This window comes from Saccopteryx leptura, chromosome 9 (genome assembly GCF_036850995.1).
Source record: "Saccopteryx leptura isolate mSacLep1 chromosome 9, mSacLep1_pri_phased_curated, whole genome shotgun sequence".
NCBI classification, from domain to species: Eukaryota; Metazoa; Chordata; class Mammalia; order Chiroptera; family Emballonuridae; genus Saccopteryx; species Saccopteryx leptura.
In genome coordinates, this window is record NC_089511.1 from 23,734,005 (window position 1) to 23,761,068 (window position 27,064).

Consider the following 27,064-nt stretch of genomic DNA (forward strand, 5'->3'; position numbering starts at 1 on the left):
AATCAATGAACAACTGAGGTGCTGCAACAAAGAATTGGTACTTCTCATCTCTCTCCCCCCCTCTCTCTCTCTCTCATGTGCGCGCGCTAAAAAAAATAAAATATTTTTAAAAAAATGGTGGGGAGTAGGAGGCTGAGTGCTCTGAAGGGACATGCCGCAGAAGGCCCAGGTTTTCTCTTGCAGAGGGTCAGGCCTCATGGGAACAGGCATCAGGTTGACGTCTCACTCTCCAGCAGCTGCAGGCTCAGGCCCTGAGTGTCCACTTCTACCAGGTGGATGCTGTAGTTCCCAAGGCCCTGAGAGCAAAGTACAAGAGGTGTTTAGAGGGCTTTGGGCAAATCTCTGGCCTTCTGGAGGCTGAACTGAGGCTGCAAGGGCAGGAGACTTGGAGCTGTAGCCCCCAGTTAGCCTGTGGGCCACAGTGAAAGCTCCTGCCTCCCACCAACTACCATAACCGACATCATCACGTACCTCAGTCTTGGCCAGCAGGGCCTCCAGAGCCTCCTTTTGCCTTGGCTCCCTGGTCAACAGATAGAGAAAGCCCCCACCGCCTGCTCCTGCCAGGCTCTGTCCATGCACATGGGGGGCTAGGACATCCATCATTCGCCGCACAACCAGGGGCTCACAGCCTGGAGCCATGAGCTTCTTCTGCTCCCAGTACAAGGTCAGGCACTGGCCCAGCAGAGACAGGCTTCCTGGGGTAGGGGCAGGGAAGGCGGTAGCGTGCCTGAGCCAGAATACTGTCAATGCCCATTTGTCAACAAAGTGCCAAGAGGCACTACTTAACCAGGAGCTGGAAACAGGAGTAATACAGACCACCTCACAGGGTTGTCTGAGGACTAATGTGCACTGAGCATCTGGCATGGTGCCCAGCAGTGTTCAGTACACTGTGTACCAGTCACTTGGAACCCTGCTTAGCTCTGACTCCCTGGCACTCAGCTATGGGGCCAAATCTCTTTCCCCACCTGCTTCTTGGAGGGTGGGGCTGGGTACAAGTATTGCCCCGACACACAGCTCCCACCTAAGTGAGATCCTAGGGAGGACAAACAATGGTTTCAGTCCCTGGGGCCTAATACCTGGCGCCTGTATGCAAAGGCCCCTGGCCTCAGACCCATGGGTGACAAGATACTCCTGGTGCCCTGCCCTCAGGAAGAAGCACCTCACCTTGGCGGAAGGCTTCCGCGCATTTCTCTGTGTTCTGCACTAGGCTGTGGGCATTCTGAACGACAGCAGGCAGCCGGGCATACCAGCTCCTCAGCACATCCTGCGGGTGGGGTAGGAGGGGCACAGTGAGGATCTGGGCCCTGCTGAGCCTTCTTCCTCCCTCCTCCTGGGGCCAGAGCCCACCTGCAGCAGATTCCGAGCCAGGCGGGTCTTGCCAGTGTACACCAGGAGCAGGTGGTCATTGAGTGTCTGGACAAAGCCCTCCGGTACAGTGATCTCTTCCACCTCCACCTTCAGTGGCAGCTGAGCCCGGGAGCGCCCCACTTTGATGCCAGGCATTAGGCCACCCACTTGGTCCTGCCAGCCACCTCCTGTGTGCACATGGTCCATCTCTGTTGGAGCCTGTCTGGCCCAACTTCCCTCTGCCAGCCCAAGCTCCTGGCCCCCTGCATCCTGGCAGGGATCAGTGTGGGAAGACAGCTTTCCCCAGCTCCAGCTGGGCCAAGTGAGCTGTCCAACTCTGTCCCCAGCCTTGGAAGCAGGATAAGCCCAGCAAGAAAAAGGACTTCACTCCAGAACCAAGCTTGGGATGCACAAGACCAAGTTGCATTGCAGACATGATGTATAGCTGAAACTGAGGTAAACCACATCAAAGGATAAGACCTTGCACTTACCTCTCCCCCAAGGAAAGGTGATATAGGACTTTCCCCACAACCTAACCAACACTGTACCCTATCTTTTCTTCAAATAAGCTTTCAGCATCTATTACCAAACTTGAAAGCGCTTGTTCATATATTGTAGCTCTGTAAAAATAAAACGATGTGGTTCTGGGATAGACCATTGCTATTTGGAGAAGGGTATACAAAGATTTTCTTTTTTAAGACTTGATGTTTTTAGAGAGAGGAGAGAGAAAGGCAGTGGGGGAGGAGCAGGAAGCAGAGTAGTTTGCTTCTCATATGTGCCTTGAGTGAGCAAGCCCAGGGTTTTGAACCAGTGACCTCAGTGTTCCAAACCATTGCTCTATCCACTGTGCCACCATAGGCCAAGAAATAACAATTTAAAGTATAAAATACAGGCCCTGGCCAGTTAGTCGGTTAGAATGTCGTACCAAAACACCAAGGTTGTGGGTTCGACCCCCTAGTTGGGCACATACAGAAAGCAACCAGTGAATATACAACTAAATGGAACAATGATTTTTTTCTCTCTCTCCCTTTTCCTATCTCCTTTTTTCTATCTCAATAAATAATAAAAACGTATAAAATGCAATCCTATTCGGGGTACATGTGGGAGTCTATCACCCCACCGCTCCCCTCATTATATATATAATGCAAACAGCAGGAGGTATCTGAAACCTTACAACACAACCTGTGGCTAGTGTCAGGCCCCAAATGTCAAGAACTCCTTAGTTGCACCCCTCTCCTTCAGGGCACCTACTGCTTATAATTATACATTCATTTAAGCAGCTGTTGATTAATGTCCGTCCCTAGCAGACCATATAACTTTGGAGAGCCAGAGCCCAGGGCCCAACACTGAGTGGATACTCAACAGTTGTCAATTGACCGAATGAAGGATCTGAAATGGTACCTCTCAGAAGGAAATGGGAAAGGCCTCCCCATCTGCCTCTCTTGCTAATGACTACCTGTTATGGGATATGAGTCATTACAACAAAAGGAGGAGGAGCGGGCTGCAAAGTGACCAAGAAAGATAGCATAACTGGCATCTATGACATCTTTGTGACAGTTTCCTGCCCAGAATCACGATGGGGACGAAGCCTGGTACATGGGTTACCACATCACCCTAGGATCAGGCCAGACAAACCTCTCACTGCTCCCCATTGTGCATGGATTCCCAGGGGCCATTGTGGCAAGAGGAGAGAGAAACCTGATGCTAACAACATTCTACTATGGTCACAGCCATATTCTGAGCCCTCAGTGCCCCCCATATGGCCAGCAGGAAGGACCTCCCACAAATGACCGTAGCCCAAGGAGGGGCAAGTTGGTTGGAAAGACAGGCTGAAGGTCCTGTCCTCTACTCCAAACCCAGTCTGCCCAACCCCACCCCAAGGGCAGTCCTGGATGGTGACAAAATCATTAGGAATAAACATAAGTATAGGTACCTAACACACATGAAAGCTATAGCACAGAATGTGACACTTAACAGGTGCTCCTAAAACATCAGCTCCTTTGAGGTAGAATAGAAATATTTCACGTTGAAAACCACCAGTAGTCAGAGTGGTAAGGAAGCTCTAACCATTTGAAGGAGCAACACAGTTATGTGGCTCTCTGCAAGTGCAGGGGAGCCCTCGGAAGCTCTTGGGAAAGTACCAGGGACCTCCCTCCCACCAGGGGCAGTCCCATACCTGTGGTGAGCACCTGCTCCAGGTGTAGCACTGCATGGATCAGGGCCTCAGTGCTCACCATCCGGCCTGCGGCCCGCTGCAAGGCCGCCAGGGCAGTGCCTGCCAGGATGCTGCTGGTGCCTGCAGGGCAGGGAGCAGGGGGCTCAGGCATGAAACAGTTCTGCCCAGCCCAGTCCTGCCCCCCCCCCCCACTGCAGGCAGAGGCAGTGAGGAAGATGGAGTGGTTGGCAGCAAGGGGAACAGGACCTACTCACCGAGACCAGAGCCGTGGGGCAGCTCAGACCAGGTGTGCAGCTCAAAGCCGCCCCCAAACGTGCGCAGCAGCTGCTCCCTCAGCGAGAGCTTGGAGCTGATGTACACAATCTCCGCACAGATAAAGGCGGCCTTCAGCAGGGCCCCTGCGGAGGGACCAGCACCCGGCAAGGAATTTGGTCTCCAAAGGCAGAAGCAGACATACCACTTCATCTCCACTATTTCCCAGCCCAGCATGGGGCTCATCTAGGGGACAAAAGCCCAGCAGCAGTGCAGACCCCATCCCCAAAAAGACCTCTGGGATCCCCAACCTGGGCAAATGAGCTAGCTCTACCTCCTGCACCTGCACGTCCATGGGCAGGGTGACCTCAGGGCTCCTCAGTCAGACTGGCTCGCCCTCAGGCCAGGCCCCGTGGCCAACACGGTTTCCAGGGTTCTGCCCTACTGCCTAGGTAGCTGTGTTGCCATCCCTACTGGCAGACGCCTGGGTGCCCTGACCTGGAGCATGGGGCTGGCAGTAATCCTGCAGGTCCTCCAGGCTCCGGCACACTATCTTCATGGCCATCTCGTCCCGCCGAGGCCCCACGGCCAGCCACAGCTCAGGCTCCGAGATGCGGCGAGCCCTGGCCCCAATGGGCCGGCGACCGTCCACCCGCACAGCCAGGCCCAGCACTGCCCCACCAAGCTCATAGGCAAGGGGGGGCGTGTCGCTCCAGCCTCCTGCAGCAGTTGAAGAAGACCAAGCTGGTCACAGGGATTGCCAACCCAGCTCTGGGTGGCTACCCTCAGCCCCCTCCAAGGGGCTCACCGGAGAAATCCACACGGGCAGGGCACTCGGCCACCACCCACTGCCCAGGTGCCGGCAGCGCCGCGGGCTCCGTGGAGACAAAGTTTTGGGCTGACATCACAGCCTGGCGGATCAGGATCTGCCCAGCTCCCTCATAGTGGCGAGCTGCTCGCACTAGTAAGACTGGCCTGTCGAGAGGGCAGGGAGAAACTGTGGCATGGAGCCCCAAGCTGGGGACTGACTGCCTAGCTTTGGGGATGTGACTGCCCTGGGTGGCCTGAGGGCACCCCATTCCACCCCACCTCTCTCTGGGTTTCCACCTATAAGGAGAACCCCTGGGAGTTAGACTAGGAAAGGAGGCAAACCGCCCTGCCTCCTTTCCCAGGGGCTTCTCAGGGGTTCTGACATCATTAGCACCTACCTGCTCAGCCACTTGTCCCGCTCCTGGGCAAGTGCCTTCACACCCCCAGCCAGGTCTCCACACTCCAAGTATGAGAAGGGCCGAATCCACTCAGGATTGGCAGCTGGCCCACTCCGTAAGCCACCTTGGCCTTCTGCCATGCAGCCCAGCACATCTGCCACACAGGCCAGTGCCCGGGCCGCCACACCTGGGTCTCCTGTGCCAGCCGCCACTGAGGGACCAGAAGCCAGGGGTGGTTAGGGGTGGTTGGGGGGTGGGACCCACGGAACCCGCCCCCCCCACCCCCAGTGCCCTCTTTCCCAAGAGACTATTCAACAGTCCCCAACATTCCAGATCCCTCACACCTCCTCACTTTGCCTAAGATGCAGCCTTGCCCGTGACTGCTTGCTGCACTCCTCTGCCTCGCAGCCCAGCCCGGCTGTGCCTCTTCACCCCACCCAGGATGCTCAGGAGCGGTTAAGAGCTCAGACTCAGGTGTCAAACCAACTGGTTCAGTCTTAGTCCCACCCCCAACCAGCTGCGTGCTGTAGTTGAAAAACTTAAATGGGGATCATTTTCCACAGTCACAGGGACCATTAATAAAGTCCCCAGCCAGCCTGACCTGTGGTGGTGCAGTGGATAAAGCATCGACTTGGAAATGCTGAGGTCGCCGGTTCAAAACCCTGGGCTTGCCTGGTCAAGGCACATATGGGAGTTGATGCTTCCTGCTCCTCCCCCCCCTTCTCTCTCTGTCTCTCTCCTCTCTCTCTCTCCCTCTCTCTCTCCTTTCTAAAATGAATTTTAAAAATAAATAAATAAATAAAGTCCCCAGCCAGTGTGCTTGAGCCCTTAGGTAGAGCTGGCCACATTCCCCTGGAGCTCTGACACCTACATCTCTGTACCCAGTACAAAACATAGAGAGTTTGCTGATGCTCACAGGACCCAGAGGCTCAGGCCCAGGCCTCGCACCAGACTCCCTACTGACAAGGATGCAGCTTCCCAGAAACCTAAAAGCAAACCCCACTGTTTCTCACCCCTCCTTTGAAGTCTCACGGCTCTCTAGTACCCTCAGGACAATAACCCAGAGGGCAGGTAGAGCAGGTGATGCTGGCTCTGGAGTCCCAGTACAAAGACCATGCACACTCACCCTGGTCCAACGTGGCCAGCAGGGGCCCAGGGCAGCCCTCACGGACAGCAGCCCGGACCAGGGGGCACAGGCTGAGGTCCTGCTGGGTCTCCAGAACATTGCACGCCTTTTGCAGGGCCTGGTGGAAGAATAGGTCCCGGCGGGAGGCCAGTGTGGCAGCGCGGTCCAGACATGGCTGCAGCTGCTCCCAGGACAGACGCCAGGAGGCTCGCCAGGCACACAGGGCCTCGCCCCCATCCTCCTGGGGGTCTAGCATCCACAGCATGTCCCGGGGCCCCAGGGCCCTCGATGGGTGGAGAACAGGAAAGAGGCGGGCAGTGAGAAGGCAACGTTCTGTGGGGGGCGTGTCTGGGTCCCACAGGTCCCAGTTTCTGAGGGGGGAGAAGGCACATTAGCAGGAGGGAAACAAGGGCTCCTGCTTCCTCACCAAGCCCTGACCTCCTGTAAACTGGGGGGTGCCTAATTCATTGGGGGCAGGACAAATTCCTCAAGGTGGCACAAGCAGGCAATTTAGGAAGAGGGGCAAACTGCCCTGCCTCCATTCCCAGGACTCTGAACAAAATCCCAAAGCCTGAGCACAGCCAGGGATTAGGAGTTGTCCAGGGGAAGGAGCTGGGGAGGATCAGCCTCCCCAGAACTGCACCAGGCTCCATGCACTGGTGGGAGGGCAGGTGCTGCTCTTGTGTAGAGGCAGAGACAAGCCTTGAAGAAGTGGCCGCCCTGGCGCCCGGGGCCCACAGAGACCCATCGAGGCCATCAATCTCACCGAATGCCCGTCTTCTGGAAGAATTCACTCCAGGGCATGTTGAGATACGTTCCTGTCCCCTGTCTCTGCGGGAAGAGGAGGAAGCAGTCAGAGCTTCAGGGACCACAGGAAGGGTTAGGGACACGAAGGCCAGAGGGCTGGGAGCTGCTCAAGAAGAGCCAGGAGAAAAGACCTGCACATATGAGAACAAGTTCTGTAACACTATGTCAAGCCCTGGAGCCTCAGCACTCCTGCCCACATGCCTGGAACCTGGCACAGAATCCTGGTCTAGGCCCAATCCACTATCATTGGCTCTGCAGCCCAAGGTGGGTCACCTCCCGCTCTGACCTGTAAAAATGGGGATAAAAATTCCCACCCATACTGCCTGGCAGAGCAGATGAGGAGGGAGGTAAAGGCATGGTGGAACTCTACTGGCTCTAGCCCAGGGGTCGGGAACCTATGGCTTGCGAGCCAGATGTGGCTCTTTTGATGGCTGCATCTGGCTCGCAGACAAATCTTTAATAAAAAAAACAATAACGTTAAAAATATAAAACATCCTCATGTATTACAATCCATTTATTTCCTACTGCTCATGTTCATGGTTGCAGGTGGCTGGAGCCAATCACAGCTGTCCTCCAGGACAACACCAAATTTTTATTGGATATTGTGTAATGTACACGGGTCGTTGTATGGCTCTCACGGAATTACATTTTAAAATATGTGGCATTCGCCTGGCCTGTGTTGGCGCAGTGGATCAAGTGTTGACCTGGAACGCTGAGGTCACCGGTTCAAAACCCTGAGCTTGCCTGGTTAAAGCACATATGGGAGTTAACGCTTCCTGCTCCTCCCCTCCTTCTCTCTCTCTCTCTCTCTCTCTTTCTCTAAAATGAATAAATAAATAAAAAATGTGGCATTCATGGCTCTCTCAGCCAAAAAGGTTCCTGACCCCTGCTCTAGCCTGTCCTGCAGACCAGTACCCAGATAGTCCTGCAGTGGAGTGGGAGCTGGGCTGGGACCCCCGGGCTCCCCAAAGCCTGAAGATAGGGGTGAAGGGGCGCAGCACGGGCACCTACTTCCCAGCTGTCCAGACGGCCAGCAAGGGTGAAGGCTTGAACAGGGTTGCCGTAGAGCCGCACGTGATGCCCCTGCAGCACTAGGTTATGCAGCTCCAAGCAATGTAGCACCTTGGATTGGGCCGTGTCCAGGCCACTCACAAAGCAATTGGCACCGATGTGAATGGGGCCCTGGCAAGGAGAAGGGCAGGCATCCTGAGTGGGCAGTGCAGCGCCAGGCAGCCCCAACACTCACAGGACCTGGCCCCCACAACCCTGCCCTCCCTCTGTCGTGCTCTCAGGCCTTACTTGGAGATGGCAGTGCTGTAGAACACTCCCAGGACCCAGTCGGACAGGGCCCTCCAGCAGGCAGCTGATCACGGAGCTCCCAGCCCCGAGTAGCTGTAGCTCCTGTGAAGCCAGGGAGAAGATTGTGAGGGCCCAGGGCCAGGGGTTGCCTGGATCCTCCCCCATAGCCAATGCCCATCAGCCAGCCAGATACCTCCCGATACCTATCCTGGCCCCTGCCTCAGGCCAACTCCCACCTCACCCTGTTCCTGCTGTTCCTCCAGGGGCATGCTCTGCCTGAATGCTCCTCCAGAGCAAATCTATGCTCAGTAATGGAGGTCCCACAAATGACAGCCCCTCCAGAAACCTCTCCCACCAGTCTGAGGGCCACCTCTGAACTCTGTTTTGCCCCCTTTCTCAGCACCATGGCACTAACCCAGGGCTAGCACCTCAAATGTGCCTGTCTCCCCAAGCAGACCCCAAGGAAAGGGTGTGGGTCGTCTCTCCTCAATCAGGCAGACCTGGATGCAGAATCCTGAATTGGCCACTTATTGATTCTGTGGCTTTAGGCAAGTACTTAATCTGCCTGAGCCGCCACTGCCACTGTCTCTTTTCTTTTTATTTTATTTTATTTTATTTTATTTTATTATTATTTTTTTTTTGCCACTGTCTCTTTTCAAATGGAGATAATAACAACTACATTCTCAGGTAATCTGTTCCAAGCATGGCCTACTCCTTCCTTTACTAGAGGCCCTTATTCAACCTATTCGAGCACCTCTGCTGGTCTTACCTCCACCTGTGAGTGCACGACCTGGGCCCCAGGAGCCCCAGGAAATGTGAGGCTGTGCAGGAACTCGCTGGCCGAGTTGGTCATGTAGCTGTAGTTGCCATCAGGGATATATGCTATAAAGAAACAAGCACTGACCCCAACCCGATACCTGCTGCCACTCTGGCCTCTATCCAGAAGACACATCTCCATCCAGCCCTGGGAGGGCAGGCATGGCACTGAGCCCATTGTGCCAATGGGGAAGCTAAAGTCCAGCGAGCCTCAGCAACTTGCCCAAAGGCACACAGCTAGAAAATGGAAAGACTGGGACTGGAGCCCAGGAATGAGACAAAAGGAAGGAAGTTGTCTGAGGGGGAGAGGGTGTCAGGGCTCTGGGTTAGGAGAGGGTAATTATCTGGTACATGCACTAGGCCTATCTGGTCTAGGAGCCTGGGGACCAGGCAGGAGGCAGCCCCATTTTGGGGCTCCTCACTCCTATATGGTCTCCCCACCCCAAAAAGCCAAGAGGCAGCCTGACCAGGCGGTGGCGCAGTGGATAGAGCATTGGACTGGGATGCCGAGGACCCAGGTTTGAGACTCCGAGGTCGCCAGCTTGAGCGCGGACTCATCTGGCTTGAGCAAAATAAAAAATGCTCACCAGCTTAGACCCAAGGTTGCTGGCTCAAGCAAGGGGTTACTCGGTCTGCTGAAGGCCCGCGGTCAAGGCACATATGAGAAAGCAATCAATGAACTAAGGTGTTGCAACGAAAAACTGATGATTGATGCTTCTCATCTCTCTCCGTTCCTGTCTGTCTGTCCCTATCTATCCCTCTCTCTGACTCTCTCTCTCTCTGTCCCTGTAAAGAAAAAAAAAAAAAAAAGCCAAGAGGCAGCACCCACCCATGGTAAGGGGCTGATCGCGAAGCTCCCTCCACAGTTCGGCCCGGGCACCCTGAAGATAACCGGCGACGTCGGAGTCACTTTGCCTCATCTCCGGGGGCCGCCCTACCAGGAAGTCCTCCCTGTTCACGTTCCGGGCCATGCATAGCAGGATGTCGAAAAACAGAGACAGCTAGGGCAATGGTAGAAAAAACAGCTACTGGGGGGTTCCTAGGCCAAACTGAGGCAGTCCCATCCCCAGAGACACTGACCCTAAGAGAGGAAGGGGCTATCCTGAGGTCACAGTGTCAGGGTCTCTCCCCCAGGCCAGGGTCCCCAGTCCACTCTCCCAGTCACCTGGACAGGCCGGGCTCCAGAATCCAAGCCCATGTAGGTGCAACCATCCAGGGGTGGGCTCACATGGGTGGCCAGAAGGTGCTCAGCAGTCTCCACAGAGAAAAAGACGACCCCGGAGACCTGGAGGAGCCCCCATGGAGGTCAGAGTGGGAGAAGGGACCCTGGGGTCAGATTGGGCTTGAGTCAGGGAAGACGCATGAAAATGGGCCACAGAGCTCTGGCTGAGAGCTCTGTGGATCAGTGGGTTGGCGCATTGTCTGGATGTGCCAGGGTTGTGGGTTTGATCCCCCATCCGGGCACATGCAAGAAACAACCAATTAATGCGTGAATGAGTAGAGCAACAAATTGTTGCTTCTTTCTCTCTCTTTTCCTCTCTCTCTAAACACAATAAATAAATTTTTTAAAAAAGAAAAGGGTCACACATGGCTGGTTGCCACACCAGGCAGGGTCCCTCATCTTTTGGGCCATTCTAGCACCCAGATTCCAGACTTACTAGGGTGGGGCATCTCGTGAACAGGGACCTTCGGGGACGCCCCTGCAATTTTTCAGGCCTCCTCCCAAAACTAGTTCTCCATCACCCCCATCGTCTCATCCCAGATCCTTACCCATCATTCCTATCCTTGTCGTTCATTCTAGAAGGATCCCCTAAGTTGGATTCCAGACTTCCAACTGCATTCCTGAACTTGCTCACACTCTGGTTCTAGCCTTGCTGGTTCAGGACAAGACCCCTTCCTCAGATTGGCTCTACCTGCTTTGACCACAGATTCTGGTTCTATCCTGCCCTGGAACTTTCTAGAAGGAGCAAGCAGAAAGGCAAACCCTTCCATTTCCATGAGGTCCCCAAAGTCCCTTAATCTGGGCAGCAGCCATACCAGTGGCACCCGCCCGTCAGGCCTGGCGCACCGCTGTATCTCCTCCTCGGTGCCCTGGTAGTAAATGTCTAAAACAAAGCCCTGTGCGCGGGGGAGAAAACAGAGTTAGGGAAGGGAGCCAGGGACGATCAAGAACAGGGATACAGCAAAGGTGTTTTCCAAATGAAAACCTAGGACAGGTACCAGCATGCTCCTGGGAAGCACTGTCTCACGCCAATAGAGGGGCTTCGCACGCCCTCCCAGCCCAGCCTGAGCACAGAGCCTGGCACAGGTTCCATGTGCAATTCAAGTTTGTCATAAGACTAAGTGAGCACAAGAGCTGCTGCCATGGAGGAAACTCCTCCCCTGAATCCAGATTGTACCAGAAAGTCCAGGGCAAGAGGCTGCCCGGAGCACAGGACCGGGAGGCCATCCCAGGCCGGCTCAGATGACCATGCCACCACCCCAGAGGCACTACCTGGGAGTCCGTTAGGTAGACACCATGTTTCCGAGCGTAGGCCGTGCTCCCTGGAAAGGCGATCACTCTGGCTCCCCGGAAGCTGTCCCAGTTGATCCCTGCGGGTGGGGCAGTCAGGAGGCTCCCTGGGGTTCCCAACCCATGGCAGGGGGTCCCCAGCCAAATAAAGACAAGAGCTCAGGGCAGGGGCATCGGGCACCTCTAAAAGGAAAACATGGTTCCTAAGCTAAATGGACAATCCTCTGGGAGAATGACAATGCCTCCCCTCCCAAAGTTCTCCATAGCCCGGTGGAGCAGGAAGGACAGTGCTGGTGTCTCCATTCTATAGTCTGGAAGACTGAGGCCCAGCAGCAGAAACCTTGCCTCTAGGTTTGGGCTTCATCCTCCACACCCTACAGCAGGGGTCCCAAAACGATAGCCCCTGAGGCCATTTATCCGGCCTGCCGCACTGCACTTCCAGAAGGGGCACCTCTTTCATTGGTGGTCAGTGAGAGGAGCATAGTTCCCATTGAAATACTGGTCAGCTTGTTGATTTAAATTTACTTGTTCTTTATTTTAAATATTGTATTGTTCCCGTTTTGTTTTTTTACTTTAAAATAAGATATGTGCAGTGTGCATAGGGATTTGTTCATAGTTTTTTTATAGTCCGGCCTTCCAATGGTCTGAGGGACAGTGAACTGGCCCCCTGTGTAAAAAGTTTGGGGACCCCTGCGCTACAGCTTCCCTTCTGAATAGGGCAGTGGGCCAGGCCCAGGAATGGGCCTATGGCAGGGGAGGAGACGCCAAGCCTTCTCGGGCTCACCTGGGTTGGGAGGAACAGACAGCAACATGTCGGTGCTGCAGACCCACACACCTGGCGGGGAGCCTGGGCCCAGCTGTGGGAGAGAGTGCAGCTGGTGGTCTGGCCCAGCCAGCCCAGTCTCCAGCTGTCCCTGTGCTCTAGGGAGACTCTGGCTGCTGAAGAAACAGGGGCTTCCCCTGACCCTCCTGCCCACCTCTTGGGGCCATACCTCCCCTGGTTTTGCCAACATTAGTTTCCTGAAGCTCTACCTCTAGGCATCCCCAAAGCCATTTTTCCTGGCATCCTGTCTGAGCCAGGACAGACTAAAGCTGGTGGTGCAGTGAGAGGGACAAGGCCCCAGGGCACCTGCCAGCCTCACCTGATAGCTCATGATGTCTAGCAAGCGGTCCAAGTTGCAGACCACAGCCTCCACAGGTGCCTGGGGGTCCTCCACAGGGAGGCAGGTGAAGGCCCGGCCACAGTCATCGAAAGGGAAGTCTCGGCCCTAGAGGGGGAGCAGGGAGAGAGCCCTTGGGGCAGGGAGCCTAGGGACACCAATGGGCTGTGCAAGGATGGACAGTCATCGAGCTAGAGGACTTTTCAAAAGCGTTTTCTCATGTAATTTTTTCAGTTACCTGATTATAGTAAAAAGTTAGAAAATGCATATATGCAAAAAAGAAAAACAATCCCTCAGGAATAATAACCATTCCCCTCATTTTGAGGTATATCCTTTCAGACTTCTATTCAATCTTTAAATTTTTTTAATTTTTTTTTTTTTTTACAAAACTGAGATTCTGAAAAGGTAGACACAATAGAACACACACACACACACACACACACACACACACACACACACTGGGAAACTAAGAGTGGGAACACTATGAAGCCAGGTCTCGCTTTAAGCATTTAAAAGATCATCTCAGCACATCCACATGAAGCAGGAACTATTGCCATCTCTATTTTACACACGTGGAAACTGAGGCCTAGAAAAGGTCAAGTGACTTGCTCAAGGTCACAGAGCTGGTTATGTCTCTTTCCAGTCAATGCATAGAATTAGATGGACATATTAATCACTTTCTAATATTCTACCAGGAGGATATGCTGTTTACATTAAGGCAGTTCCCTATTTTTGAACATTTGGATCAATCCTGATCCTGATTTTTCTGGATTTGCACAATAAACACCTTGCAAACACACCCCTTAAGTCCTATCCAACCCCGAGATCAATGGTTCCAGCCTTCTGCATGGCATCCTGTCCAGCATTTTACTAACCATGTGCAGGATGAGGATCCAGGCCGAGTGTAGGACATCAGATGTGACCACCTGTCAAGAATGGAAGAGCCCTGTTGACACAGGCCTGGGCAGAAGGCAATTATGGACGCTACCCTCTTGTCTGGGGAAAGACCCCAACACAAATCCACTCAGGTACCAAAGCAACGATGTGAACACTCACCGTGAAGCCTGCCCGGGCACTCAGGTGTTCAGCCGCCACCAGCAGGGCGTTGAGGGTGGCTCCTCCACTGCCCACACGAGTCTCGGGGTCCTCCACAGCCAGTAACAATGTTCCGGCGGGGACCTGCTCCCGTTTCTGCCGCACTTCCAGCTCTACGGTCAGAACATGAGTGGGACCTGCCCCCAGCCTCCCAGCCCTGCTCCCAAGCACCTAAAGTAAACCTACTGATATTACTTTATCTTCTTTGGCTCAGAAGCTTTTCATGTAATAGCTCATTAGATTTTTGCCCAACCCTGTGAGGTAAGTATAATTATTCCCATGTTACAGATGAGAAAACCAAGTCTCAAGGAAGTGACATGATGTGACATGGCTTGGAAGCAGAATCTGGGTTTGAATCCAGGGCTGCCTGGCCCCTGGAGTGAGGTGGGGGTTCTGCATTATGACAGAGGGGGGGAGGAGGGCCCCCTACCTCTCTGGAAGACCTCGATGCTATCTTTGTACTGGCATGTCAGGATGATAACCGTCCAGTCAACCCCCTTGGGCTGCTCCATTCTGGCCAAAGTTGAGGGCATTCCTGAAGCAGAGAGAGGGGTATACATGAATTTTTTAAAATCATCATACCTTAAAAATGATTTTATGGGCCTGACCTGTGGTGGCGCAGTGGATAAAGCATTGACCTAGAAATGCTGAGGTCGCCGGTTCGAAACCCTGGGCTTGCCTGGTCAAGGCACATATGGGAATTGATGCTTCCAGCTCCTCCCCCCTTCTCTCTCTCTGTCTCTCTTCTCTATCTCTCTGTCTCTCCCTCTCCTCTCTAAAATGAACAAATAAAAACTTAAAAACAAACAAACAAAATTTTTGATTTTATGAATTTTAATACATGCATAGATTCTTGGGGTCACTGCCATCTCCTGCATGCTACCCCTTTACAGTCACTCTTCCTTCCATCCCGCACCCCTGACAACCACCAATCAGTTCTTTATAGCTCGAGTTGGAAGGTAATTTAAAAAAAATATTTTATTGATTGATTTTACAGAGGTGAGGGGAGCAAGAAGTATCAACTCATAGTTGCTTCACTTAAGTTAGTCACTGGTTGCTTCTCCTACAGGCCTTGACTGGGCAAGCCTCGGGTTTCAAACCAGCAACCTCAGCATTCCAGGTCCGTGCCACCACAGACCAGGCTGGAAGGTAATCTTTTGAGATTAGCTTCTTTCACTCAACATAATGCCTCTGAGATTCATCCAAGTTGCCTGTGCATATCGTAGTTCTTTCCTTCTTCTTCCTTTTTTTTTTTTTTTTTGCCAAGCAGTATTCCATTGCATGGACCTCCCACAGTCTGTTTCTCCATCCACTCACTGAAGGACATCTGGGCTGTTTCCAGGCTTTGACAGCCCTGAATAGAGCTGCTATAAACATTCATGTGCAGATTTAGCATGAACATAAGACTTCATCTCTCCAGGTGGATACCTGGGAGTGGGATTGCTAGGTCATGTGATAAGTGTGTCTTTGATTCTTATTCTGGGTGTATATGATTTCCTCTGGAAAGGAAGTAAGGGGAGCAGGGAGGGGTAGACAGAGGGTCCCGCCGGCCCCTCATCGTTCAGTCATTGGCTATGATCTGGGAAGAGGGAAGGCCTAACTTCCCAGGCTAAAGGAAAGTCCCTGGAGAATGGGACAGTTGTGGGAGGATGTACCAGCCTGTTTAGGGGATCCAGGCAGGGTGCCAATAGCACCCACTACAGGGACCTCCCTGAGGCTCCACGCCTAAAAGAGGCTGCAATTCCATCTGCCAGCCATCTTTCTCCAGGGTACTCTGAGCAAGTGAGGGGAAGATGAGGCCAAAGCTACAGGTTCACCCCTCTTGTCTCCCCCAAGCCTTCTCTTCCTACCAGATGAAAAACCAGTCTGACACCAGAGCCCCTGGCCTCCCCAAGACCTCCGCAGACAAGTCCCCAGGAGTGCCCTGGCATCTATCTCTGGCAGAGTCCTGGCTGCTGTCCTAAGAAGTAGCCCACCCCTACCTTTTCCCTCAAGCCCCCAAAGCTCACTGTCAGAGATGGTGGAGCTAGCCGCATGCCTTCCCAGGGGCACCTGGAACACAGGTCCAGTCCATGCCCAGGCCAGAGCCAGCAGGAAACCTCAACCTAAGCAAGTGTCTTGTGTGTGTGTGTGACAGAGACAGAGAGAGGGACAGATAGGGACTGACAGACAGGAAGGGAGAGAGATGAGAAGCATCAGTTCTTCGTTGCAGCACCTTAGTTGTTCATTGATTGCTTTCTCATATGTGCCTTGACCGGAGGGCTACAGCAGACCAAGTGACCCCTTGCTCAAGCCAGCGACCTTGGGCTCGAGCTGGTGAGCCTTGCTCAAACCAGATGAGCCCGTGCTCAAGCTGACAACCTCGGGGTCTCAAACCTGGGTCCTCCGCGTCCAAGTTCAAAGCTCTATCCACTGTGCCACCACCTGGTCAGGCTAAGCAAGTGTCTTCTCATACCAGACTCCTCTGCCACCAAGCCTACGGTTAATGTTGACAGACACCACCACAACACCCACACTCCCATGGGTTTTCAGGTAGAGCCTCCACCACTAACAAAAACTGCTCTGTTCCCTGCTCAGCCCAGGAGGGAACTCCAGAGGGGAAATCTGAGCTAGAAATCCTGGCCAGGCACTGAGGGCAAAGGCATTCCCGAGGATGCCCAGCTGGCCTTCCCAGTAAAGGGCGGCGAGGGATTCCAGCGCCGCCGCCAACTTACTGTGTGATCTTTGGCAGCCCTAACCCTCTCGGGCCTCCTGAGGCAGGCAGTGTAATTGACTGATGCCTGCAGCTTGCTCACATGGAGCCCATGCTTCCCACCAACTGCTCCTAACCAATGCTTCAGCACTGCAGCGACATGAAGACAGACCCATTGCAGCAATCTGGAGATCCTCTGACAGGCCATCTTGGCTCCAGGATTCCCCACCCATCCAACAGAAACTGTCTTAAAACCTCACTGCCATCTGATACCCTTCTCCCCCATCCCTCCTCCCTCTGGTGTTCCTTCACAGGGAGCAGACTGACAGCTTTCCCTGCATCCTGCAGCTCCCTCCCCTTTTTCCCCTCCCCTTCCCCAAATTTAATTCCAATCTTGGTCTAGGCTTCTCCAAGACCCGAACCAACAGCAACACGGGGAGTACAGTATCTTCTTCTTCTTGGTACCTTAAAAGGAAAACTCACTGTATGAACCTCTGACTTAATGTGTAGGAAGCACTATTTTTATCCTAAAAAAAATAGATAATGAAGAAACTGAGGCACAGAGAGATTAAGTCACATGCCCAAGGTCAGACAGCTAGCAAGTGGCAAAGCCAAATCTGACCCCAGACACTTTTGTTCCAGAGTACATTCTCTTAACCACGACAGTGAACCTACTGTAGGATTGAAAAATAACGAAAGGAGCAAATATATGTAAAGTGCTCCATATAGGTGGCAATGAAGTGGGGATAACATTAATAATAACACCAAGGAGTGAGTTCATCCACTCTGACCCATGGTTAAGACATAATGTGTTTTTTCCTAGTTTTTTTATTGCTTGATTTTTAGAAAGAGAGGAAGGGGGGAGAGAGAGAGATAAGAACATCAATCTGTTCCTATATGTGCATTGACCAGGGATCAAACCAGCAACTTCACTCCGAGAAAATGTTCTAACCAACCAAGCTATCCGGCCAGGGCAAGACATGATGATTTTTCATTCTCACAACACCCCTGCAGGGTAAGTGTTCTGTCCACTTTACAGATGCTAGTAGATGCGACAGCTATGACTGGAACCTGGGTTTCTCTGATTCTTATTCAAATGATGGTGATAAAGATATTTGGTATCAGGCAAAGATGATGAAAGGAAAACAAGGAAGAAATGTCCCAAGAAGAGCCCAAAGGTCTGAGCTCAGTCTTGATCTCAGCATAATGACCTGGAGACATGGGCTGATGACTGGCCATGGCCAGAGAAAGGAAAGCAGCCCGCTCAGGACCTCATTCCCCTAGAGACTGGGGCAGAGGAACGGTTCTGGGCTGGGAATCAGCCCCCAGGCCTCTGTCCCCATCTCTGCCTCTTCCTGTGTGATCCTGAGCAGGCTAATTAACCTCTCTGAGCCTCAATTTCCTCATCTGAAAACTAGGGCCAACAATACCAACCTCCTAGGCCTGTTGTCAGCATGAAATAAAATGTAAAATATGCAGCACACAGCGGGAACTCAATGAATGGTAGTTCTCTCCAGTAGGAACAGGAAGCAGGAGAGTTTAACTTGGCCCTGAAGCCTGTAGGAATGCAGGCTCTGAAATATTCTCTGAGTAAAAGATGCCTCTGAAGAAGAAAAAAAAATCAGGGAAGGCCTAGGGAAATCAAGCAAGGCTAAGGAGCATGCCTTGCCAGATCAGACAAAGGTATGTTATGATAACACAAAAGGTAGAATGATACTTGTAGCTAATACTTAGGGAGTGCTTTTTTCAGGCACCAAGCCAAACGCATTATAGTATCAGCTCACATGACCTATTCTGTATTCTTCCCTATGAGCTGGATTTTATTGCACTCACAGTAAGGAAACTGTAGCTTAAAGACATGAAATAGTAGTCTGCCGAAGGTCATACACAGCTAGTACAGGCAGAACAGGTGTTTCTAAGCCTAAGGTCCATGTTCCTAACTACCCTGTAAGAACAAGACATCTGTTCTGGGGCCTCTGTCCTCTGCAATACCTGACATCTGTACAGAAAGCTTAGAAGAGAAAATAGTCCTCGCCCTGGCCGGTTGGCTCAGCGGTAGAGCGTCGGCCTAGCGTGCGGAGGACCCGGGTTCGATTCCCGGCCAGGGCACACAGAAGCGCCCATTTGCTTCTCCACCCCTCCGCCGCGCTTTCCTCTCTGTCTCTCTCTTCCCCTCCTGCAGCCAAGGCTCCATTGGAGCAAAGATGGCCCGGGCGCTGGGGATGGCTCTGTGGCCTCTGCCTCAGGCGCTAGAGAGGCTCTGGTTGCAACATGGCGACGCCCAGGATGGGCAGAGCATCGCCCCCTGGTGGGCAGAGCGTCGCCCCTGGTGGGCGTGCCGGGTGGATCCCGGTCGGGCGCATGCGGGAGTCTGTCTGACTGTCTCTCCCTGTTTCCAGCTTCAGAAAAATGAAAAGAAAAAAAAAAAAAGTCCTCTATTTAATATTTTCCCACTTCGAACAGAACTTCATCGACTGAGACCAAGTTGAAATATTTAATGTGCTCAGCCCATGCTGCACAAAATTCAGATAGGGAAGGGGATCCAGGAACAGAATAAAATAGTAAGGCTTCTTCATGTGCTGTTTGAAGAAAGTTAGGGCAAGGATCTTGCGTTTTAGAGCTTTAATGGGAAAAAACAGGCACATGAAGGGATCTGACTTGCCTTGATTGGGATTAAAATCACAGTGTAAATTACACAAAAGGCAAGTACTGTACAGTAGCCCCCCTCTTACCCACAGGGAATAAATACATTTTAAGACCTCCAGTGGATGCCTGAAACCGAGGATAGTATGAACCTCACATATACTAAGCTTTTTCTTATATATACATGCCTATGTAGACTTGCTTTGGATGATTAAACTTTCTCCTTAACTAATTCCTTGCTGGAAATGTGACAGCAGCTTCTTCACCAGGCACAGCCTCTCCAGTAATATTTATATTTTTCAGTCCAAACCTCTTCATGAATCTGTGTAATGACCCCTTACTTGCAGTAAATTGGCTTGGTGTCACTCTTTTCAGGGGACTCTTTTTTTGTTTGTTTGTTTTCCAAAGTTAGAAGTGGGGAGGCAGTCAAACTCCTGCATGAGCCAGACCAGGATCCACCCAGCAAGCTGACCAGGGGGCGATGCTCTGCCCATCTGGGGCATTGCTCCATTTCTGCAGGAGCCATTCTAGCGCCTGAGGCGGAGGCCATGGAGCCATCCTCAGTGCCTGGGCCAACTTTGCTCCAATGGAGCCTTGGCTGCGGGAAGGAAAGAGAGAGACAGAGAGAAAGGAGAGGGGGGCAGGGTGGAGAAGCAGATGGGCGCTTCTCCTGTGCGCCCTGACTGGGAATTGAACCCGGGACTTCCACATGCCAGGCCAACGCTCTACCGTTGAGCTAAAGGGCCAGGGCCTTCAGGAGACTCTTGACTGAAGTCTTCGTATAGGCTCAATGCTTTCTGGAGCAACACGTTGCCATTAATTAGAGTACATTTTCTGTTCATGTCATCAACCCACAAATGTAATGCCTTTTCCATCTTAACTCTTAGTTAAGTGCTTCACTTATCACACACTGTGGCTGTAACTTTTGCAGTTTGAGGTTTGACAGCAAAACGCACAAATTTCTTTTTTCCCTTCACAATTTCACGGATAGAAGATTCGTTCTTACCTTAACAACCTCAGCATATGATTTTTTTTTTCTTTCCTTATTAAGTTGAGGATCTTAACCTCAACTTAATAGGTGAGTTGAGAACTTTCACCTTTTCACTTAAAGAAAGCATTTTATGGCCTCTCTTTGGGCATATCTGAATTGCCAGCATCACTACTCTTGTGCTTTGGGGCCATTATTAAGTAAAGTAAGGGTGACTTGAACTGTTCTACCTAACAGTGGATCTGATAACGAAGAAGGTTACTGGGTGACTAACCAGCTGATAGAATGTACAGCCTGAATGAATGGGACAGGGGGATGACTTACGCCCCAGGCAGGAGGGGCCTGGTCCCAGGAAATTTCATCAGGCTACTCAGAACTTAAAACAATTAAAAACCTGCACTGTTTATTTCTAAAATTTACATTTAATATTTGCAGGTTGAAGACCTCAATTACTTGAAACCGTGGAAAACAAAGCCGCGGATGAAGTGGGAACCAGCCTAATTGAGATTTGTGCATTGTGCCGAGACCGCATGGGCGCGCACACTGAGGAAGGAAAAGCAACCTCAATGCAAAATCAGCAGCGCCGGCATCCAGCACCCCACCTGCCTTTGAGTTGAGGAGCCTCTGGAGTCCGTATACCCTCCCTGTCCCCAGCGTTCCCAGGTCCCTGCAACAGGACCTGCCGACACCCCCTACAGCCAGTGGGCGCCCAAGGACGCCAGCAGATCACGGAGACTCCCTGCCTCAGTCCTGCCCCTCCGGGAGGACGGGCCAGGAAAATCGAGGTGGGGGATAAGGTGTGAGAAGCGGAAACTCGCGCGGACCACGTACCTGCCTCCGCCCGGTGTTAGGCTCAGCGGGCTCTTTAAGGCCGGGCTGCGCGTCGCTTCACGGCGCACCCTGGGAAATGTAGTTTCACTCCTCCGCCTGCCCTGGCTCGTCCTCTCCGAAAAACCAGTTCCAAGCAATCGCATGGGCAAACGGATATAGTCAGGGCAGTGCTTTCCGAAAGGTCAATTTTCCTATCCAGAAAGAAGGTGAAGCGAGAAGGCGGCTCCGTCGCCCGGCAGAACTACAACTCCCTGGGGAACCAATGAGTCTTAAAGACACAGGCTCGTTTTCTGGGACTCGAGATTTCAGGTTTGGGGTTTGTTTAACTTTCTGGCCGGGACCTGACGGTAGCTGCTTCCCCCACGCCCCCCCCCCCCCCCAAAAAAAATCCGGGGAGGGAAAATCTTAGATGTTGCCGGAGCGTGAGCGGCTGCCGTCGGATTAGCAGCCGGCGCTTTCAACACGTGGGTCCTTCCTGAAGAAACTTTCTATCTCTGCAGTGGGAAGAGAATCTGGGGAGTTTTTGGATACGTTTGGAATGGCAGCATTGTTTATAATAGCGGAAAATTAGAAATACTCTCTCTTTAGGGTACTGGAGAAATAAACTAGACACATCCATGCAATGGAATACTGTGCAGCCGTTAGAACCAAGTAGAACTTCACTTACAATAGGAAACTGTGTTCAAAACAATTTGTTAAGGAAGAAGAAGCAAGTCGTAGAACCCTATATACGGGAAGCCACCCGTGTCAAAAATAATATATATGGACACACAGTATGTGTAGGAACAGGACTGGAGGGGAGCACATTCCTAGCACAGACTGCTAGGAACGGGGAGAGGCAAGGGAACTTAAGCTTTGTCTATATTGTTTGAGTATTTTCTTACAAGAACGTATTTTCCAAATCTATTGTCATTAATAGGGAGCCTGAGAGTCCCTGCCTTCAGTGTCAAAGGGGAAGGAGAACCTACTTTGGCCAGTCACTTGGTTACTCTGAATCTCCTTGTCACCGTCTGTAAAAAAAATGGGTTAATAATAGTATCAAATGCTGAGATTGTTGTGAGGATAATATATGATATATGTCTGCTTGGCTCCATAGTAATTTTTTTTAATTTTTTTATTCATTTCAGAGAGAAGAGAGAGAGAGAGAGAGAGAGAGAGAGAGAGAGAGAGAGAAAGGTGGGAGGAGCAGGAAGCATCAACTCCCATATGTGCCTTGACCAGGCAAGCCCGGGGTTTTGAACCTGCGACCTCAGCATTCCAGGTCGAGACTTTATCCACTGCGCCACCACAAGTCAGGTCTCCATAGTAAATTCTTGGAAAATATTAACCATTTGACAAGAGAAAAATTCTGAGGTGTCCTAAATTAATTTATGGCAGGTCAGAGGGTGGGAAGGGGCATGAGTTTAATCAGTTAACAGAGTCACAGGCCAAAACCAACAAAAGACTGCTCACATTCCTGAATGTATGTTAAAACTTTTAATCAATTTCCAGGGGGCTTTCTAAAAAAAAAATAGTGAACCACTAGCCACCACCTATTCCTACTTACGCATAAGCTTTCTGGTTTGTTGCCCACAACCAATCCAGAAGTAGGAAATGTTTCTTCCTTACTATGTACCTATCCTAAAACTGCTGTCGCTTCACCTTTTCACAACCCCTCTTTAAATGCAGCCACTGTTGCCTGACCTGTGGTGGCGCAGTGGGATAAAGCGTCGACCTGGAACACTGAGGTTGCCGGTTCAAAAACCCTGGGCTTGCCTGATCAAGGCACATATGATGCTTCCTGCTCCTCCCCCTTCTCTCTCTCTCTCTTTCTCTCTATCCCCTCTCTCTAAAAATCAATAAGTAAAATATTTAAATAAATAAATGCAGCCAGTGTTAATTCTTTCAGAACAACTTACATCTTTCTTCCCCACTGTATAAAGGATTCCCTCCAGCTCCAGGATTGTGGGCATGTTTTTCTCCATCTGGCCCTGCTACTGGTGGTTTACATTGTGTATATGCCAGGACGAAGGCATTTTTCTGGCTAGCATATAGCTCAGTAAACCCTTTCTTTCAGAAAAGCTTTCAGCTGAAAAGGTTTTTTTTGCTTAACATATCATTATGATTATGTTTATAGTTGTTATTCCCATTCTGCCCAATAAAGCAGGGTCTTTGGTTTGTCCTCTAGAACGGTGCCTAGGACATTGGAGGTGGTTAAAACAGTTTGTTGAATGAATGAACAAGCAGTGCCCTGCTCAGCATCCACTACCACCTCTTCGCCTAAATTTTTCTCCTTCCCTCAGTCTTCTCCCACTGGAGTCATTACCCATCTTCACTTGGCCCAGGTCTCATCCTCCTTCCCACACTTCAGTGCCTGAGCTCTCTTCTGTGAACCCAGGAGGCCTCCCAGGAAAGTGATGAGCTAGCTGCCTCCCACGGCTGCTGTTCGCATCAATGCAGATCCCATCTCTGCAGTGAAGTAGGAGGCAGGGATACCTGCAGCTGCAGCTTTGGCAGGGTTCAAGGAAAACAACGTGCCCCAAGAAGCTCAGAGGCAAAGGGCTTTACCCCACCTCTAGGGCAGGCATGCTGGAAGGGTAGGGTGTGGTTCCAAGGCCACTTGCACTTCTCAGACTGAGTGAGGCAAAGACTCCAGGAACGTTTTTGCTAAGATGAAGCCCTCAGTGCAGTCTGTCAGCAGCAGACACATGAAGTTCTCTGCCCCGTGTGTAGTCCCACTGTCTGGGGTACAATAGACATAGCCATAAAAAATGTTCTGATATCATATAGGGTAGAATCTAGCAGTTAAATAATAAGGGTCTGAAAGCAGACATCCTCCCCAGTTCCCATCGTTTTCTTTTTTTTCTTTTTTTTTTTTTTGGTGGCAGAGTCAGAGAGAGGGATAGATAGGGACAGACAGACAGGAAGGGAGAGAGATGAGAAACATCCATTCTTTGTTGTGGCTCCTTAGTTCTTCATTGATTGATTTCTCATATGTGCCTTGACCAGGGGGCTATAGCAGACCGAGTGACCCCTTGCTCCAGCCAGCGACCTTGGGCTCAAGCTGGTGAGCCTTGCTCAAACCAGATGAGCCTGCGCTCAAGGGGTCTCGAACCTGGGTCCTCCACATCCCAGTCTGACACTTTATCCACTGCGCCACTGACTGGTCAGGCTCCCATCGTTTTCTTAATGTTTGAGCAAGCCCCTGCATCTCTTTGAGCCTCAGTTTTTGTATCTGTAAGAATACAATGGTAGCCTGACCTGTGGTGGCGCAGTGGATAAAGCGTTGACCTGGAAATGCTGAGGTTGCCAGTTCGAAACCCTGGGCTTGCCTGGTCAAGGCACATATGGAGTTGATGCTTCCTGCTCCTCCCCCCCTTCTCTCTCTCTGTCTCTCTCTCCTCTCTCTCTCTCTCTCCTTTCTAAAATTAATAAAATAAAAACAAAAATTAAAATAAATAAATAAATAAAAAAAGAATACAATGGTATGTACCTAATTGGGTTGTTGGAAGGATTCCATGAGCTAATGCACATAAAGGGGTTATCACAGTGCCTGGCCCGAGCAGGCACCCAACTTCCTTATTAGTAAACAAGCATGCTGCCAGTGAGTGAGGTTCCAGGAAGCCTTCTTGAAGGATGTCCAATCTGCAGGGCCCTGGATGAAATATTAATATATAGCTGCTGCCGGAAGCAGGAACTTCCCTTGGGAGCCAGGACTGCCCACAGGGATATCTTAGGTTAGGTTTCCTAGAAACAGAGCCTGAGACAGGGGTTTTAGTGCAAATGATTTATTAGAGGAGAGGGAAGGAAGAGAGGTCAGGGGAAGAAGCTAAGCAAAAGTGTGGCTTCATCTAAGTCTTGACTCAGTCTGATACTACAGTGTGTTCTGGAACATAAAATTCACCACAAGGTTTATCCCTCTCATAAGCAAAGGAGCTGGACTTGGTACCCCTCTTCAGTCATGCATGGGCTGGAGGCCACTGGGTGGTGGGAAAGGGAGGATCATAATTTCCCAGGCATTCCTGGGCGAAACATGGGCTATGGGGACTAAGGACGATCCTCCGGAGAAGGGTGAAGCTGTGAGCCATTAGCAGCCAATAAAATAGCTGGAGAGGCCCTGGCCAGTTGGCTCAGTGGTAGAGCGTCGGCCTGCCGTGCAGAAGTCCCGGATTCAATTCCCAGCCAGGGCACACAGGAGAAGCGCCCATCTGCTTTTCCACCCCTCCCCCTCTCCTTCCTCTCTGTCTCTCTCTTCCCCTCCCCCAGCCAAGGCTCCACTGGAGCAAAGATGGCCCCGGGCGCTGGGGATGGCTACTCGGCCTCTGCCCCAGGCGCTAGAGTGGCTCTGGTCGCAACATAGGGACGCCCAGGATGGGCAGAGCATCGCCCCCTGGTGGGCAGAGCGTTGCCCCTGGTGGGCGTGCTGGGTGGATCCCGGTCGGGCGCATGCGGGAGTCTGTTTGTCTCTCCCCGTTTCCAGCTTCAGAAAAATACAAAAAAAGAAAAAGAAAAAGAAAAAAAAAAGAAAAAAGAAAAACAGCTGGAGAATGGGTGTTACCATCCCTGTAAAAGGATGTCACCAACAGCACTTACTACAGGAGAACTGGCAAACAGCTAAGAACTAGGTGAGGAAAATGGAAAGAGGATGTTAAACTCTCCTGTTGAGTCTTCCAAGGAGAAAATGAAACATTTGGTATGGTTTTTAAAAAATTAAAGCACAGACTTGAAAGAATGACCAAGCAGTGAACCCTCTCTGAGAGCTATTAAGTGTACTTTATCATTAAGTGGCCCCTCTTCTGTTAAGCCCTACCATTGCCATTAACAAAGAGCTTGCGCAATATTTTCCAAAGAGTGCTTCTATAGACCGTTAACAAGTGTTGCCACGTTAACAGAGAGGGTGCAGAATCGTTAAACAAAGGTAGACAGGTTTATTTTCTTTTTACAACTTTAAAAAGTCAATATGCTATATAAACAAAATGTAGTGTATTCATACAATGGAATATTATTCAACCATAAAAAAATGAAATACTAATACATGCTTTCCCACAAATGAATCTTGAAAATATTATGCTCAGTGAAAGAAGTCAGATACAAATGACCATAGATTGATTGTACAACTTCATTTATATATAAAATATTTAGAATGCAACAGTGTGGTAATTGCCAGGGAGAGGGGGTAAGGGGATGTGGAAGAGGATGTAGGAGGGATAAACAGTGATGGATGGAGACTTGCTTTGGGGCGATGGACACACAGTATAGTGTACAGATATTGTGTTGTAGAACTGTGCCCCTGAAACCTATATAATTTTGTTAACCAGTGTCACCCTAATAAATTCAATAAAAAAGAAAAAATATATATCTAGAGTGGATAAATCCTTTGAGACAGAAAACATTAGTGGTTGCCAGGGGCTGGGATGGGGAGATGCGGAGTGATTGCTTAATGGATACAGAGTTTTCTTCTGGGATGATAAAAATGTTTTGGAACTAGAGATATTGATTGTGAAATATTGTGAATGTACTAAATATAGTAAATTGTACGCTTTTATATTTTTTAAGTTATTGATGAGAGAGAAATTGATTTGTTATGCATTTGTTGGTTAATTCTTGTATGTGCCCTGACTGGGGATGAAACCTGCAACGTTGGTGTATCCAGATAATGCTCTATCCCACTGAGCTACTGGGCCAGGGTCTGAATTGTATGTTTTAAAATGTTAATTTTAGGCCCTGGCCGGTTGGCTCAGTGGTAGAGCGTCGGCCTGGCGTGCGGAAGTCCCAGGTTCGACTCCCAGCCAGGGCACACAGGAGAGGTGCCCATCTGCTTCTCCACCCCTCCCCCTCTCCTTCCTCTCTGTCTCTCTCTTCCCCTCCCCCAGCAGAAGCTCCATTGGAGCAAAGATGGCCCGGGCGCTGGGGATGGTTCCTTGGCCTCTGCCCCAGGCGCTAGAATGGCTCTGGTCGGGACAGAGCTACGCCCCTGATAGGCAGAGCATCGCCCCCTGGTGGGCGTGCCGGGTGGATCCCAGTCGGGTGCATGCGGGAGTCTGTCTGACTGCCTCCCCGTTTCCAGCTTCAGAAAAAATAAAAAAATAAAAAATAATAAAAAAATAAAAAGTTAATTTTATGTTATGTGAAT

General features: G+C 51.1%; 1 protein-coding gene across 1 annotated transcript; it reads right to left on the reverse strand.

Annotated features, from left to right (window-relative positions):
* Window positions 1-69: 69 nt before the first annotated feature.
* Window positions 70-18,081, reverse strand: FCSK (fucose kinase). The gene is made up of 24 exons (XM_066349757.1): window positions 17,925-18,081; window positions 14,229-14,333; window positions 13,760-13,911; window positions 13,579-13,629; window positions 12,686-12,811; window positions 12,328-12,400; window positions 11,526-11,623; window positions 11,069-11,149; window positions 10,197-10,316; window positions 9,861-10,032; window positions 8,985-9,097; window positions 8,216-8,317; window positions 7,928-8,098; window positions 6,876-6,940; window positions 6,110-6,480; window positions 4,984-5,194; window positions 4,584-4,750; window positions 4,274-4,495; window positions 3,778-3,921; window positions 3,524-3,643; window positions 1,348-1,535; window positions 1,165-1,264; window positions 472-695; window positions 70-296 (listed from the first exon to the last, which is right to left on the reverse strand). Exons 1-24 carry the CDS (start codon window positions 17,944-17,946, stop codon window positions 210-212), a joined length of 3,285 nt encoding a protein of 1,094 aa, XP_066205854.1. The 5' UTR covers window positions 17,947-18,081; the 3' UTR covers window positions 70-209.
* Window positions 18,082-27,064: the final 8,983 nt, after the last annotated feature.